Source organism: Melospiza melodia, chromosome 13 (genome assembly GCF_035770615.1).
Source record: "Melospiza melodia melodia isolate bMelMel2 chromosome 13, bMelMel2.pri, whole genome shotgun sequence".
Classification (NCBI taxonomy): Eukaryota; Metazoa; Chordata; class Aves; order Passeriformes; family Passerellidae; genus Melospiza; species Melospiza melodia.
This window is the reverse complement of record NC_086206.1, coordinates 7,120,803-7,138,650: the sequence shown is the minus strand read 5'-3', so window position 1 is coordinate 7,138,650 and position 17,848 is coordinate 7,120,803. Positions and strand designations below refer to the sequence as shown.

Genomic DNA, 17,848 nt, shown 5'->3' with positions numbered 1-17,848 from the left:
CCCAGGACAGAAGGCTGGTTTATTATTTATATGGTGCCTGAGATAGGCAGGACACTCCACAGGCAAAGACAGTGTTGGCCCCAAGCAGCTTACAGGCTAAATTAAATTAAAACCAGCCAAAGCACCAGCATGTCCATAGGTATGGGAAGAACACAAGGTATGAAGACAAACTTATTGCTGCTTTAGGAAAGAACAGATTTTTGTGCATATTATATATATTTAGTTCATTTTGCATACCCTGTTTGTGACTGCTGAGATGATGGAATACAGGAGCTGGCAGACTGGCCTGGTGAACACTGCAAGATGTTTCAGCCAAGGTTTCCTCCCAGGTAAATAAATGTGTCAGTAAAACCACAAAATCACAGAGATTGTACTGTCTGTGAACCAAAACCATTGGGTGTGAGTAAAAACTGGATTTAGGTTTTCCAGAGGACAATGCCCAGCACCTGCAGTGCTTGATGGTGCACTCAGGCTCTTCCAGAGAGTGGCACAAGTGCACATGAGAACAAGGTACTGTGTGAACATTTCTCATTTGGGAAACATGCAAACTGAGCTGGCCTGCACACAGCATTCACCTACTTAGGGGTTTTAATAGATGTATAAAAATAAAAGCCAGACTTCCCAAAACAAGCTACTGAGCAAAGCAGTTTCAGTGTCTGTTACAGTACATTGTTTCATGCTTTGTTTTAATGAAACATTATTAGAAACTAGGATATATTCCTATTATTAGCTCATAATATATAATGTACATATTACATATAGTTTACATATTATAATAGATATAATACACATATGATACATAGAAGAAACAGCACAGCTTAAGATTTAGAGTTTGCTGCATTGTACTCCATTTATCTGTACAAGTGGTCTCAATTAAAAAAATAATAATCAAAATTAATTTAGTGGCACCTTTTCCAAATATTGTCAAGTTTAGGAAAAATCAGGCATAGCAGCTGGACATTAAATGGTTTCCAAAAGGGACTGATTAATTTAGAGCATAAAATTCCACCCCCTGCTACTGCTGTTAGTTTTCCCCTATGTTTCTCTGTCCCCAGATATGTCCTGCAATGATTCTATCAAAGGAAATTTAAGGAAACATGAGGGACACAGTTGTAGATGTAAATGGCACAGTTCAGGCTGGTTGAGGCTCAGTTTAGCAGCTCGCTAGGAATGAGAGATTGTGATGTACTGTGGTGTTTGTTTGCTACTAAATTCCTGACCAGCCCGTTTGAGGCATGTAGCCAGCACACCTGGCCTTTTCCTTAGGAAAATTACATAGTTGTAAGCAGCTGGGTTCTTGTGTTATGCCTAAATCCAGTTTCTGCCTTTGTATGGCAGCATAAAGGGATTTCAGCACAGTATAAGTGAAGTTCCAGTTATCCTTCTGCTTCTTTCCTGTACCCCTGGACTGGCACCTGCACTGTGATCAGTGAGCAGGGCTGTCACTGGGCACTGTGGGAAACAAGAGGGATATAATACACCATGGACTTCATTATATGAGAAAAAGACAAGGTGCTTTTTTCTTCAAATAACTTTCAAAGCATCAGAAGCAGCATATCCAGCATGCTTCCCTCAGCTCCAGCTCACCTCAGGCCGTGTGCACTGGATCCCTCAAGAGTCCGGCATTACTTCAGTGATAAAAAAGACCTGTACTTCTTAACCACAGTATGTGAATAACTGCATACCCTAGATTCTCTCTTTATTCTTCCCAGTAGGTTTATACACCAAAATGCAGATGTCCAGCATGTGCCAAGGTGAGCTCCTACCCACCTTGGCTGCCCAATGTGCCTCCTTAGTGGGAATCTGAATCCGTTGTAACAAGGAAAAAAGGCCGTGTGGGGGTAATACAGAGCAGGAGTATAAAAAACCAATGTGCCTCCTTAGTGGGAATCTGAATCCCTGTTGTAACAAGGAAAAAAGGCCGTGTGGGGGTAATACAGAGCTGGAATATAAAAAACCGTGCCTCACCTGTGCCTCCAGACCTGCCAAGAGCAGCCTTGGGGAGCTACAGGTCTCCCGCCTCTCTGTGCGAGTACAGCTCCCTCAGTTTCTCGAACTTGGGTCCCCACTCGTGGATGTCCTCTCCGGCGCCGCCGCCCAGCCCCGCGGAGCTGAGGGAGCTGAGGGAGCTGAGGCTGCCGGCGCTGGAGCCGGCGCCCTCGGTGCAGAAGACGCGCAGGGAATCCTGCGGCGGGCCCGGGGCGCGGCTCTCGGCCTCCCTCAGCAGCGCGGGCAGCGCCCGGCCCAGCGCCGCGCCCCCCGCGGGCCCGCGCCGCGCCCTCACGGCGGCCGGCGGCTCCTTCCTCCTGTGCGCGGAGTACGCCGGGCTGCCTTGCATGGACACCTGCAGCTCTGCCATGTTGTAGGCGTCCTGCGGGGAGAGACGGGGCACAGCGAGTTAATACTCTCTGTAGGTCCCACAGGTTCGTGTTCCGGTGGGAATAGAGAAGGAGTGATGGCGAGTCAGTCTGTCCGCTGTGAGCACCTGAAGGGCTGGGGGTTCTGCCAGCTCTGCCTCCTGCAGTGCACCTGAGGCAGCCTAGGAACACCTGTGCATTCTGCACTGCTGCGGGCACGCTCAGAATCGAGTCTGATCTCATCCTAAAGCTAAATAAACGTGACAGAAACACCCCAGCTTTTGTTCTGAAATTCACATCCAAAGTGTCTAATCGTGACTGGACACTGATCCCACAAGCATGGCAGAAGACATAAGAAACAGCATGTTATTCACAAACAGCATGTTGAAGAAATCTTTCTGCAGTAGTAGTTCAAAAATGTACTGTGATTTCTGATAAAATTTTACCAGTCTCTGGAATAATGCCTAATTATGTTACATGGCAGTGGCACAAGTGTAAAAGCCAAAAACTACTTACTCCCAAAAAAGTCACTAATTCCCTCCCAGCTCAGTGCAGTAGATGCTGTCTGGGAATTGTGCCACAGCCTCTGGCACAAAGCTGCCAATGCCAGCAGTTAATGGCATTCAGTGATCAGAATCTTTGTGCCCCCTGCAATGAACAAGTCTTGTCCCCAGCATCCTTTGCCTCCCTACAACCAAAGGTTGCATCCCTGGACTGATTTACAGGCCAAAGCAGAATGCAGACAGGTGGAGGGAGACAGAATTCATTAGAGCAAACAAATAATTATTTCTGTTGCTAATACTGTTCATGGTAACAGGAGCCATCAGTGACAGAGGTGTGGAATCAGCACTTCCCCAAAGATTTCTTTAGCTGTCCAGCATGTGGCATTGTGCATAATCATGAGATTAACCGAGGTAATCTCAGTGAGCTTTGCCGAATTTCCCCTGGAGGCTGAGAACAACTTAAATTCCCCTCATCTGCAATCAAGAAGCTGCCTAAGTGGCAGGATGGGGTTTGGGACAGGAGCTGCTTCTTCCCATTCCTGCAGAGACTTAGGAGAGCTGGTGATGAACACCAAGACCTGCAGCCCAGATCCCTGCCCTAGGCATGTCCTGACTTAGTGCAAGCCCCAGTCCAGCCCCACTCTGAGCAGGGGTACCAGGAGAATCTGTGACATGGAGCAGCTTTGCATCGTGCACAAGTAGGAGTTGTTCCAATACAGACTTGAGGATCCTCCCCTCACTGAACTGGGTGATAATAAAAGCATCCTTCACTGCTACTAATTGTTCATTAAAATGACACATTTCTTCTGATAATAAACCCTTCTTGGCTTACAAACCCAACTCAAGCCCTGTCTCTGGGTCCAGAGCTGGCTTTTAACAACATCTGGTGGTCAGCTGAGTTCAGTCTGTAATCAACAATGCACTGACCTCCTGCAATTTTTATGAGCTCCTAATTTCTCTGGGAGAAAACTTTATTTATTTCAGATGCAGAAACTCCTTCATATGACAACCCCTTGTCCTCATAGCCCTACCATCCACAAACATTACAAAAATGAAACTCTCTTATCCAAGCAGGATCCTTTTGTTGAAGTAACATTAGAACACAACTAAGGTGGTGTAATTCTAGGTAGTTTGGGGCTAGTTTGTTTGGGTTTTTTAAATCTAGACAAGCAACTAGGTTTTACCTTAAAAAGTTTCAGCTGCAGTCCCAGCAACTGTTAAATCTGAATAATTTAGGAAGAGTACACAGAACCCAGAGAGGCTTCACTCCAAGCACTGTTTCTTCAGGCAGAGTAATAACCTCAGATGGAGATCATCAAGTCACTAATTTGGTTCCAATGCTTAAAATAAGAAGTGCATTTTAAGAACTCTCCAAAAGTAATTAAACATGTCATACAGTAACTGTAGATTTCCTCAAAGAGACCTTCTGGGTGTAAAATTGCAAAATATTGCAGAGGAAGTTAATCTGATTAAGGAAAACAGGCTTTAGAGCTGTCTATGTTATCACATGGGAAATGTCTGTGTTTATTACGTTCCCACTAATTCACCAGGAAAATAAGGATACTCTGCAAATGAGAATATTTTTAAATCACTGACTTTTTTTGGCTTTCACACTGGTACCATGACTATTATTACCTCTGTAGATTCACACCACCCCCTGAATCCATGAAATGATCAGTTGGCAATGACATTTCCTACCTTTTATGAATATAGAACTCATCTATAGGTCAATAAATAATCTATTAAGAGTACTTGTTTATAATATTCACTGTTTTCCTTCCAAGCTCTGCCTTCACTGACACATGAAAACCTTAGAACAGCCAGCAGGAATGTTAATAATACCTGCTTTTGGCATAATCTGCTCTGCTCTAAGTATAAACAGCTTGTGTTCAGTGGTGTATTTATCTCAAAACACAAAAATGCAGAGAGGTTCTTCCACAACCACCACATGCTCCAGGGCCTCAGAGGAGCCAATGCAGCACCTCCCCTTCCCAACAAGGGAGGTGTGAACACCTGCTGTTGGGAGCAGGGTCTGGAAAAGCCTGGCCATGAGCAACACTGACAACAGGCTCTTCCAAGCCCTTGGAGCTCCAGCAGAAACGAGCCCTGAGAACTTCAGTGTCTCCTGAGCCCCAAAACCAAACCCAGCAGCTGTTCCCTGCTGCTAAACTCACCCTACAGGCTCCCATCAATGTGCACTCAGGATCACTGGCTCTAAGACAAATTAAAAATGGATAGGCACTTATCTCTGCTTAGGAAACATGCACCCTCATCCAAATAATTCATTTGCCCCTTGCAGGGCTGAATCAGCAGAACGAAGACTGAGGACAGAGCACAAAATGCATTTTCCTTAGCACAGTGAGCCACTGGTCCCCTCTTAATTGTAACATAACAGTGATCCTTACTTCATCTTGCTCCCCACCCCCTTCTTCGTTGTAGTTGAGGATGTTTTCCCTGATGTCCTCCAGATCCTCGGGATGAGCAGATCCGTGGTAAACGCCTCCGTGCAGAGCCTTGCGCGTCCTCCAGTGAGCCCAGAGGAAGGCAGCACTGAGCAGAGCTGTGGGGACACAGGAGCAGAGCACAGGTGATGCAGGCACCAGAACCCCCGTGCACAGCAGGGGCTTCCCACCAAATGCCTGGGCTTTGCACTGTCCAGTGTGGTGAATATCAAACACCGAAGGAGAAAAGCCTTTAAAGAGCATTTTGCAGCACCCTTTAAAGCCCAACTCGAAGCTGGTTAAAGACCAAGTGGTGTCTCTGACCTGTCTCTGTCCTGTGTGGAGTTGAACTCTGTCACAGAAAATGCATTACAGAGGGAGACAAACTAAAAATAACATGTTGACAGAAACAGACACAATTATACACAAATGAAACACAAGAAGACACAAGACAGAAGAGGAGATTACTTTTAGATGTTTTACTAGAAAACAAGAATCAGGCACATTTTGCCTTAGCATTCATTAATTTAAACATTTTCCTTAAATGCTGAAGTGCATTTACACAACTGACAAGATTCAACATCAGATACTGAACATTCTGTAAATAGAAATTGTGTATCACTGTGCTACCAACTCTGTAAAAATCAATAAAAGCTCAGAGTAAGACCTCAAAGCATTGAGTACCATAAATTAGCAGTGCAGTGAACTAAAGAAATTAGAATATCTTATAGAATATCTACATGGCAGCAGTTCTGTGGAGCAGCATCTAAAAGACCTTGGGACTGAAACTGGGGTACACAGACATCATGCCCTGCTCTCCTGTAAAACAGAGATTTATTATCAGCCTCAGCTATCTGGGATTCCAAGAGCTGCAATACCACTTAGCTTCCCACAAATTTGCTGCTCATGTTTGCATGGCAAACATAGTATCTAGCAGAGTTGGGGAAAACTATGGTATTTCCGTACTCTTACTACAGCTTTTGAACAAAACTGCCTCAATGCTTACAGCCAGGAGAAAAATCCTCTGTCTTTACTCAGGGAAACTTCTATAACATTTGAATAAACAAGAAAGACTCCAAGATGTGATCCTTTCTCACGAGTAACATCCTTCTGGTTTTCCTCTTTAGATCCCATACCTAAGCCTGAAAATGGCTGAGGAAGACAAAATCAGCTGTTTAGGAGGTGGGACACAACTGGCAAGATGCAAAGTCTGCTCCTTCCTGACCAGTATATTTCTATCAGACAAGAAGTTTCTCCTAGACTGAACAATCTTTTTCATACTCAGCAGTATTTTAAACAATGCTTATCTGGTCGCAATTTCCACTCTTGCTGTTCAATTGCATTTGCTTCTAATTATGCATCTGAACAATTCCTCAGCAATGACGTGAAAATGTGAAGAAAACAAAACTGCAGAGACCTTCCATAGCTCACAAGTGTTGATTCACCTAGCGATGGATGCACAGAGGGATGAGAAATCAGTGATGGGATGAGGGCAAGGGAACGAAGGCAGAGTTGGGTCTCCCTGAGGAGTTTCAGCAGGAGATGAGGTGATGGCCGCTCAGGACAGGTGGACACGTGCCTCACCACAGGTAGTACAGGACGTAGTTGCCGTAGCTACCTAGGAGTGCCAGGAAGCAGACGCAGATGGCGAAGAGGGAGGTGAAGCTGAGGCCGGTGTCCTTGTGGAAGATGGCCAGCGTGACCTCGCAGTGGCGCCCGCCGTAGCCATCGGGGCAGTGGCACTGGAAGGTGCTGGGGGACAGGGACACGCAGGTGCCGTCGTTGCAGGGCCGCTCGGCGCACGCCGTGTACACACACTGCCGGCCCGAGGCGTTCTCCAGGATCATGTGTCCTGCAGGGCAGCTGCACACACCGGGGCACAACGGCAGAATGGTTATTGTGAGGGGAAACAGCCGTGACAGGCAGCACTGAGGGTTTAAAACACACTTTTGCACAGTTTCCAAAGCACTACTGGGAGTAAGTTGTGTGAAATCGTGACAGGTCATAGCCTGTCCTGAGGCAGCCGTAAGCATGAGCTCCACAACTTCAGACCCTTATATCTGGGCTTTCAGAACTCAGGTATTTCCACTCCTTTCTGAAAGATTATTCTTGTGACAGCCAGCTGGGTTGGCCTCTGCAGTTCTGGCTAGGCAGGACAAGGAGTGCTATGTTCTTTGAGTCTCCAGAGTTAGAGAATTCCATTTGTGTGGACAGTGGCAGTCAGGAGAGTGTGCAAACATTAAGGTGTGTGTAAGTAAAGTGTTCATTTGCACACCACAGGAATTAGTGTTGTCCTGACCCCAGGCACAAGCACAGGAATCTGAGCTCAATAGTGTGGTGTTCCCAAAGCAGCTGGAGGAGCCTGGGAGGAACAGAGGCAGCAGCCTGGGGCAGGGCAAGAAATCAGACCCTGACAAGAGAAAGCATTGACACTGCACAGCACAAGCTTCACAGCACAGCCAGGGAGCTGTGCCACTCCAGCTCACACACCCTGCTGTCCTGGTTCCAGGGTTTACAGGCATTCTGGATTTGCTGCTGTTCTTTAAATGTTTTCCATTAGATAGGCAGCTGAACTTGCTCCACAATCCCTGGAGCCAGGCTGATTACATCAGCTGTGCTGGTGTCTCTAAGGACACAGTATCCTGCTCGCTGTGCAGGTGTCCAGCCTTGTGTGCCACTGTGGTTTCAGGGATTTGATGAGATTGCCAGTGCCAGCCTTCAAGCTGTACACTTCAACATCCACCCTTTCCCACCTCATTCTGAAGGGTTTTGTACTTCTATTTCCACCAATTACCTGCATTCATGCATCATCCACAAATCAATACAAATAAATTCTTGGTTGCAAGGGTTGTTCCTACAGGCCTCTGAAGAACAGCCTTCTTTGATGCCTTGGGCACTCAGTACTGACACCAGCTCCTTCCCATGAGTGTCCAGAGGGATTCTGTAGTTGTTAAATCTGACATCCTTCATACATCCTACAGCAAGGCACAAAGAGACAGTTTTAAAAACCATTCAGCAGGCTGTAAGAAGCATTTGAAGCAGCTGTAAGATTTGGCAGTTTATACTTAACAAAGGACACCGGCTATCCAAGTTTAAATCCAGGACTGAATTCACTTAAACTCTCATAGCACTGTCCTTCATTTTTGGACTGCATTTGCTGAAGTTTTAGATCAAGATTCCCAGTGTTTTCCATGAGAATCAAGTGCTGCTGCAAGTCTGTGCTGGTTTTGGCTGTGACAGGCTTAATTCTCCTTGCAGGGGCTGGTGTGGGGCTGTGTTTGGGACTGTGCTGAACACAGGGTTGACAAATAATGGTGAGAGAGTCTTCAATCAGGGATAGAAAATTTGTACTGAAGATGTGTGACATTCACTTTGTATGCACGAGATGCCTCAGCATGAAAACATACACTTTGATTAATTAAGTACATTTTATGACTTTGAAGTCCTTAAAGTTTCAGCTACTTAACAGCAACATTAATAATCCTAATTAAAATTATCTTCCTGCAACCATTTGACTTCTTTATTTACTTCAAAACAAACACTATTACTCCTATAAATAAAAAATTCAAAATATACTCCCTAATTCATATCATAAACTTTATTTATTGGAATACTTCTAGTAAAGCAATAGAAAACAATCTTTAATTTGTGATACTTTTAAGTTGTCAATTATTACTCTATTTAATTTCTCTCCAGGCACTTTTGTATTACTCATTGAAGTACTTTTGTGTGGTGAAAAGATGACCAGCTTGCTTTGAATGGATTTACTAGGACCTGGTTAAAGAGGTGAAGGGCATGGGAGAGAGGTGACCTATAGACACCAGGCAGGTTTAACCAGCAGTGATGTGTGTTCCTTGGCAATAAAAGCTGATTTGCTTTACTTGCACTGTGGGTTTAAGCAAAGGCCAAACTTCCAGCTGAGCTCAGAGCAAGAGCTGCCATGGATATCCCAAACTTCCAGTTCTTTATATTTCTCCTTTGTGGAATTACTCAGTTTCCAGGCAGAAACTGATTTGCTTTTAACACACACTGTGACCTTATCCACTCAGTTGATAAAAATTCAGATTTTTAGCTCTAATTCAATAAAGTATTTCTAATTTTAGTTAATGCTTTGACTGAGTGTAAAATCCAGTAATACCGAGGTAATAAACCAGGGTTTGGTGGGTGCTATACAATGACACGTAAGATGGAAAAATTCCTTTTAGCATGGGAACCAATGTGTTTGGGAGGGAAGGAGAGTTGGCAAATGGACCAGACAGAACCATGCACTGAACCAGCTCTGCCTATCCAAGGCAGGGAGCCATGCACAGTCTGTCTGGGAGAAGCTTCTGCATCTCCAGGTACCAGCCCTGCAGCCAAGGCAGGAGGTGACCATCATTGTTCCAGGTCCAGTAGCCAGGTGTATTTGCAGGCAATTCCCTGCTGTACCTTCTGGTCAGAAGAGCTTATGCATCCCTGTTGCAAAGTGTCGTGCAGGAAATCTGTGTACTTTGGGCTTTCCATAAACAAGAAAGTTTCCTGCACTATTTTTTTATTTTTACAAGTCCATATTATGAACAGTGAGATTGAGAATTCCTACCTTGAAAACTCCTGTTTTGACTGAATGGGTAGGTGTTTCCAAGGACCAAGCTGCTGGGGTCAATGACAATCTCTTTGTATATTCCTGCTGCTTTAGTAATCTCTCTCTTGCCACCTCCTTCATAAAGGCGAAGAGTAAATTCATTTTCATTTCTCTCCAGTGTGATGTGATGCCATTCACCATTATCAATGTGGTAGGAGGGAAGGCTTACAGAATAGTTTCCATCACCCAGATTGTATGAGACCACTAAGAGTCCCTGAACAACCTTGTGGATAATTCACAAATAGCAAGAAAGAAAAGAAAAGTCATTGCCTGGCATTTTGTATTGACTTGTAACTTCAATCTTAAAGTATTTGCTTAAATTTAGGGTATGTTTACACTGCACATTTAGGTGTAATACAGAAATACCAATACTACTGAATTAGACAACCTAAATGTGGTAGCAATATACTCACAGTAGTATCTAAGTCACCTTAGGAGTAATTTTACCCTGATCTCTCTTGCACAAATTTGTGGGGTTCTTCTAATAGTTGAGAGTCTGGTGTATCACAGTTACAGTGACAGCTCAAACCAACACGGCTGAAGAGGTGACTTGTTCAGTGGTGTGTATAAAATGAGAAGGTTGTCCCTCTGAGAGCCTGACATCATTAACACTGCCACAGGCACCTTACTTGGCAGAGTCTGAACTATGCAGAAGTGGTCACATGGTTCACAAGGACAGCAGGTACACATCCCATTCATCCTGTTCTGTACAGAACCTGCATTGATGTGGGCATTGAAACCCAACGGGACACCACAGCTGAGTGGTCAGTATCTCGAGTAAAGGATTAGATGTGTCTATCCATAAAACCCATCCCAGACTCTGGTGCTCAGCATAAGGCCTTTGTCCTGTTTCCACCTGCTGAGCAAGTGTATCTCTGAGCTGTGTGTGGCTCTGGTGCCACTGTCACTGTCACTGTGCGGGTGGTGGCCTCACCTGCAGGGTGATGTGCTCGTCCCTGGCGCGGGACAGCACGGAGGCGATGACGCCGTCGCGCTGCCGCGTGCGCACCAGGGCCTGCAGCAGCGTCCTGCGCGCAGACACGCTGACAGGCAGCTGGTAGCGGATGTGGCTGCCCGCCTCAAACCTGTACTCCTGGGCCACTGCAAGGGAGAGAAACCTTTAAACCAGCTCCTGGGGAGAGGGAAACATTGCTGTTGCCCTTTCATGTCATAATGAGAGCTGAAAGAAACAATTGCGATGCACAATTGCGATGCGCAGTGTGGATGTGTGAGACATTTGTCCTCTGAGACACGCTCCTGTATTTATTTCCACAGCTTCTCCAGTCACTCTCACACTTCATTTTCCTCTGTAAAGAGGTGTTCTCCCACCCAACTAGATCCTGCTAATGCTCCTCCTTACAGTGCTCACATGGGGTGACAGCAGGGAAGCAGCACCTCTGACCGAGAGAAGAGCCTACAGACCAAGTACCACAATCAAATTTCACAACCTGCTATTTTATAATTGTCTTTCTGCTGCAAACTTTGGCTCTATGAGAGCTAAAAATCCTTCTATTCCGAAAGCATAGATCCTTGGGCCAGCAGAGTCTCTTCCTGAAGCAAAGGAGCAGTGATTTCTAATTCCAGTTGCATGGTTCTTATTCTTCACAGAAAGTGGTACTGGCACACTCATATTTTTTTAGGTTATTAGATATTTCTAAAAGTGTAAACAGATGCAAATCAAACAACTGTAGCAAAATAAAATACTTTTTCACAATTTTTTTGTCATGCAGCCATGTCATTATACAGTCATTGCACAAACACCCTCAGGTTTAAAGAAATGATCCTGTACTGAGAAAGCAATTTCTCAAAAGGAATTAGAAAAGAAATTGTCAACAATCACAGGCAACTACACTACAACATGGCTTTACAGCATGTAATGTAAAGCCACCTCAACAATCATTACCTGCAAATATTTGAAGTTTCCTGTACTGTAAGATTTAGCAGCCTACACTAATGAAGCAGAAAAGCAGGTTCACCTTTATCACAGCGATAGCCGTGGTAGCCTGGCAAACAGTGACACGCAAAGGAGCCCCAGTCCCCAAGGCACCTCCCATGGGCACCACAGGAGGAAGATCCCATGGTCTCACAGCTCCCATCCGTCAGCGAGCAGCCAGGGAAGCTGTTCAGGGACTCTGCAGGAGACTGAAGGTCGTATACCTTCAAGAGACAATTCATGACAAAAAATTATTATTTGAGAAACAGATTTCATTTTTAAACAGAAATAGCTGCACCACTTCACTGTGTGCTCCTCGTCTGCATTGCTTAAGCTGCTAAGTTTGCTTTTTGACATTCAGACTTCAGCTGATTTTATCAGGAACATATTTTGCCTTTGAATAAACTCAACTGACTACAAAAACAAAAAATCCCTAATACTTCCTAACAAAGCAGACAGCTGGCATAAATATACCATTATACAGTTGCCATTCAGAAGTTCCCTGAATGCACAAAGAAGCTTGGAAAACAGCTGCATGAAACAGGGGATAAACAAACACACAGTTCCTGCCTCACTAATACATCTCCTTCTATTGAGAAATAACTTTCCAAGGTACTTATTCTAATTATCACAGAAAACCCCAGAATTTTCTTGTATTTTACACTGATGCATGTGGGCATGGAATACATTGATGGAAGCAGAAGTTTCATGTGAAATATGAATCTCCCAAAAGTTGAATAAAATTTTCTTCTCCGCTAAAGCAAACATTACTCTGCTCTTACCTGAGTATCCAAGATGAAATTGCGCAAGCAACCAGAAAAATGTTTGTGTAGCAGTTGTGGGTAGGAGTATGGGATGGACTCCTTCACACCACCCAGCTGGAGAACATGGTTCACATTCAAATACCTTTAAAAATCATATCAATAATGAAAATAGATGTGCATCTACCTTCAAACATAGGCAGATAAATAATTAAATACATGGCTTTTCCAAATAACAAAGGCTCTATAACATAACAGTAGAATGCAACTACTTTATCTTCTCTCTCTGAAATAAAGCCCTTTAAAATAAAGGGTATTTTTTTAAACATGACAGTGAAACCTGCTGGAAGTTTAACTGTGGGACACTATTACATTTTGGGTATGTTTGCATTCAAGTCACAAACAGCTGTGATATTCTAGACACCATATTCTCCTTCAAGTGCTCTGTGTGTACACAGATATCCTATGCTGTAGGAATCCTACAACAAAGGCTGTTCTGTGTATGACAAAACTCAGAAGTCTAAAAGTTGGATCCATGTGGTCTAAAAGGCATGGTGAACATGTCCAAGCTCTGCACTGTCTCCCAATCATCTCTCCAAGCCAAACAACTCCATGCATTTTAGTCCACATACTTTCTTTTTCCCAGAGTTATCAAGTAATTTCTTTTGTTTTCATTTATCCTTATATCTCTCCCTTTCTTTGTGCTCCTTTCATGGCCAGGAGAGCTCCATGCAGCTGTGGACAATGCTTAATCCCAATGCTCATCAGAATGCTTGCTTGGACTATCTATTCCACAGCTAAAGTGACTTTGTTAGTACAAAGGTTTCCCTAAAATATAACCTGAATATTCCTCACTGTAACTTTAGGCCCTGCACAGAAGAGATTGTCTAAATCCTCTTTGTACCATTCTTTTATACACACTGAGACTTATCATATCTCTCCTTAGTTCTCCCTTCTTTCTGTTAACTGACCTCAATTCCTTCATTCTTGATTCTTACTCTCAGGGTGAGCTGATCAGTCATTGCTCTTCTCTGGACTGTACCCCCCTGCTACTTGTCCACCCTGCACTGTGGGACACCAACTGCACCCAGGACTCTGATGTCAACTGGCCTAAATTTGCGAGGTTTTGAAGAGCAGGCTCACAGTGACTTGATAAACAGACAGAAATCCTGTGGGTGGAGGGTGGTGCACAGGACCCACGAAAGTTCCACTAACAGCCACAGAGTTTTGGGGCTGTCACTTAGTACTGCAACACTACTCAGTGGAAACTTAAAATTTGTTTAGTTCTTTGAGGTCCAGGCTTGGTCTAGAAGGCCTGAGAAAAGAGGAAATGCTTTTTGTGCTCCTAGCCATCAATAATTCAGCTTCAGTCTAACAGGTCAAATGTTCACAGGCCTTAGAACAAAGTGCCTGCCAGGGAAGCTGCAGGAATGTACCTTGCTGTCCGTGGAACAGAGCCCAGGACTTCACAGTCCGTGCGATCCTCGGTGGAGAGCCAGCGGCCAACGCCTTCGATCTCGGAGAGCACGGCAGCGCTGCAGCGATCCAGAGTGAACCTGACAGCCTGCACAACACACACTGAGCTGGCCCTGCTGCACCCAGCCTCAGCTTCCTGCACACTGTCATCCAAAAAGGGCTGGGGTTTCCCTGTTCTGTTCATCTTGCAATAACCAGTAAAGCCAAAATGGAACCATTTAGCAAAGTAGGAACTTCTCAACTTTATTTGTGCTTCTGAGTATTTTAACCACTTACACAAGACCTGTAACTGCATTTGCAAGTAAATAAATATCTGCTTTTTGTTCCTAAGTAATGGATTCAAGTGGCCACATTCCACATGTGCTGCAGCAGAGCTTAGAAAAGGTAAAGATCCAGAATATGGATTACAACATCAGTGGATGAGGAACAATGAGGTTGTCCCAAAATTTCTATTAGTCATCAAACCTACAAGCAGTTAGGACAATATCTATTGTCTGTTCTTTATTGAAAGGCTGATATTTCTGCCCTCCTGTATCTGCACAGGGAAATATTTTTAGAAATGTTAATATCCTGATGTGAAAATAAACAATCCAATAACTGACCTGACCATTAGTTCTGACTTCCAGTTGATGCCACTTCTTGTCTGCTACATTCAGATGACTTGGAAACTGCAGCACCACAGAACCTGAGCCATGGCTCATCTTCAGCACAGGAACACCACTAGAGAGTTCTAATACAACATGAACAAGAAATTAAATTCAGCTACAAAATGTCACTTCTGGTAACTCAGCAGTTAGTGACTGTACTGATTTACTGGTTATTGCTAGTCACATACAGGGGGGTCACTACAGAAATAACTAGAATTACACCCTATGTCTTCTATTAAGCAGAAGTACTCATTCAGTATATTGTTTACTTATACACTTCAGATTATTCCACTTCTCTGTCAAAACACTGAAACTAATTCCTGAGAAGCAATCTGCAATTTTATGATGCTCTAAAGCAATTAATATATGCAGGTTTCTTCTTTCCCATCTTCCACTCAAATTTACAAGTAACTGCAAAGCAAGGCAAAAAAAAAGGCAGGGGACGTAAATTATTAACTATTCAACCACATTACCTTTCAATTAATCAGGAGAATATAAAATGCCAGCCATACTGTTCATCTTGGGTGTTAATTCACAAAAAATAAGCAGCAGTAACCTTTTAAATATGTGTCAACATAAAGCACTGAGTTCTACTTGTAGATGAATCTTCCCACAATGGCAGGTGGGGCTGGATTCACCCATCACATCATTGCCAGTTTAAAAAAATCTGCAAAATTGCCCCAAGACCAAAGGGAGTTTAAGTGGATTTCTTTTCTCACCAAACTAGATAAGAATGACATGCAGCTAAGACTGCACTACTCATGTAATACCTATCTTCAAAGCACCTAAATTCCTTTACAGCACTATAGTTTTTCTAGGCAGGTTCTTTTTTTTTATATATATATCAATCTGTTTTGCTTTTCCCTTCATTTCTACAACTCTGTGATGAGCCCAAAGCCAGAGGTGCAGGCTACAAAAATAGACATCAAAGGAGAAAGACTTGTTAGGAAATGCTTCAAAATATTTTTACACCACAAAATAAATTACCTCATCAAGTGGAAAGACAGAATCCATAGTCTAATTGTTACACTGGTCACAAACAATCCATTCCCAAAAGACATTTAATTTTCCCACATCCTTTTGCAGAAGTACCTATTGCAATGAAGTTTTCTGTGCTCCCAGGTTCTGGATTTGATAAAGGGCCACTATATAGTAAAAGTCCATCTGGAACCACAGTAATAAACTCTAGAGAGAGTGAGCTTTCAAAACAAGGTCTGATGGGACGAAACCATGCATAACCATTTCCATGGAAACTGTGCTTCGTCTGCTGGCAGTCTGGTCCATGAAAGGAAGCAGGACAAAGACATCTGAAAGACCATAAAGAAAAGAAATAGTCAAAATTCCCCCGTGTTCAGCTTTTTTTGGGTTTTACATGCAGCAAATGCAGAACTTAAATCACATTTAAAAAATCAGCAAAACAAAGATTTTAGCGGAATATTAGGTTTGTTTGGCAATTATTAAAATGCTCTAAGAGTACAAAGTATTTTTGTTCCTTATACTAACCCCCTCAAACAAAAAGTATTTTTGAGGCCAAGTTTTTGAGAACAACAAACTTTTTTTTCCTAAATAACACAGAACATCAAACATCAATTTATTACAGAGTAACCTTGGGGAGGTTAATTCCTAGCTGGAATTCATTTCACTAAGGGAATACTGCTGCATGCCAGGTGATGCTATAATAAAGCAAATTTCCAATCTAATGCTTTTTAGGCTCCTTATTACCCATTGTTTGAACTATATTTCACTCCTACATCCCTGCTGTTGCCATTGATACTCACTTCTATTATTACTCTGCTGGAAAAGAGAAAAAAAAACAGGGCACACATGCCTTCATCCTGAATTAGGTGCTCTTAACAAATGACAAGTGTTAATTCTGTGTTCCCAGGGTTTTCTTTGTTCCTCATGCACTTTTTGGGACCACAGCCCCATGGGGGCCATCATGAAGCCCCTGTTGCTGTTAGGTTTACACCCCAATGCACGTGTGGGGTTTTTCTCTTTCTTCTCCAGTCAGACATATCTTTATGGTTATTTGAGGCAGGTACCACTCAACACCTTAAAACCAGAGGGCAGAAATGATGTGCAGAGCAGGCTGGCTCACCTGTAGCCGTTCAGAGTGTCGACACAAAGGCCCCCGTTGAGGCAGGGGCTGCGGGGGTACGAGGAGCAGGGCTGGTGCAGGCGCTCGCGGGCGGAGCAGGAGCACAGCCCGTGGCTGGAGGTGCTCAGGGACACAAAGGACACACTCCCTGTGTCCAGCACTGTGGGAATGTCACTCACACTCAGGTGGTTTGTACAGCCCTCACTGCAGTTGGCACTCCTGCACTCGTCAACGTCGATCTGGGAAATGTTCAGTTGCAGAGCTGACTGCATCTGAGAGAAAAGACAGCACCACTGTTACCCTAATGAAGGCTTTCGCCTCAATTCTGAAAAATCGGAGCCACCAGAGACTTAATGCAGTGTTAAGTTTCTTGAGCATTACTTACTAACATCCCTGATTATACAGGGAAGAAAAATAATTTGAAAAATTCAGGAAACATTTCATTAAAAAATTACAGCAGTGGCATTTCCTAAAAACTTGATCACTGATATGACTAAGCGTGAACATATACTGGTCTAACAACATTATTTCCAAGACCATTATTAGACATTATTAGACCATCTGTACTGGTCTAATTACATTATTTCCAAAGCTCTGAGAGCAGTGAAACTCCACCTTCTGAGCTGCAGCATCTGCATCACACCTCTCTGCACTTCAACAGCAGCAACAGGAGTGTTTCAGCTCAAGCCAGGATAAATCCTTCCTCAGCAGTAACACTCAGATATCATTCCTTACATTCTCTCACACAAAAGGATACAGACACAGCAAACAGCTGAGCTGCTTTCAATAATCATGTCCACAGACAGTGACCTGACAAGACAACTGTGTAGCAACTTGGATTTAGTCTAATGATTTGTGTCCCATAAATTTACATTTCATGTCAAGCTGTCTGCAACAAAACACAGTTCAGCATACTGGATACTGTATTCTATGCTACATTCATCTTTGTTGGTTCACTGTTTTTATTGTTCATTTGGCTTGCACCTGAAAGCCAAGTATCAAATAAAAAGA

The 17,848-nt window shown here is 43.6% G+C and overlaps 1 protein-coding gene across 1 annotated transcript in view; it reads right to left on the bottom strand.

The window, feature by feature from the left end:
• The window catches only part of LOC134424154 (neural-cadherin-like), a 60,439-nt gene continuing 42,591 nt past the window's right edge, over positions 1 to 17,848 (bottom strand). The window contains exons 22-33 of the mRNA XM_063167678.1: positions 16,838 to 17,109; positions 15,832 to 16,046; positions 14,695 to 14,822; positions 14,053 to 14,180; positions 12,638 to 12,761; positions 11,899 to 12,079; positions 10,857 to 11,023; positions 9,881 to 10,145; positions 8,096 to 8,276; positions 6,920 to 7,164; positions 5,266 to 5,420; positions 1 to 2,371 (exon numbers count right to left, since the gene is read on the bottom strand). Of these exons, the coding sequence (XP_063023748.1) occupies positions 2,006 to 2,371; positions 5,266 to 5,420; positions 6,920 to 7,164; positions 8,096 to 8,276; positions 9,881 to 10,145; positions 10,857 to 11,023; positions 11,899 to 12,079; positions 12,638 to 12,761; positions 14,053 to 14,180; positions 14,695 to 14,822; positions 15,832 to 16,046; positions 16,838 to 17,109 (2,427 nt within the window). The 3' untranslated portion in view covers positions 1 to 2,005. The remainder of the gene's footprint in view (positions 2,372 to 5,265; positions 5,421 to 6,919; positions 7,165 to 8,095; positions 8,277 to 9,880; positions 10,146 to 10,856; positions 11,024 to 11,898; positions 12,080 to 12,637; positions 12,762 to 14,052; positions 14,181 to 14,694; positions 14,823 to 15,831; positions 16,047 to 16,837; positions 17,110 to 17,848) is intronic.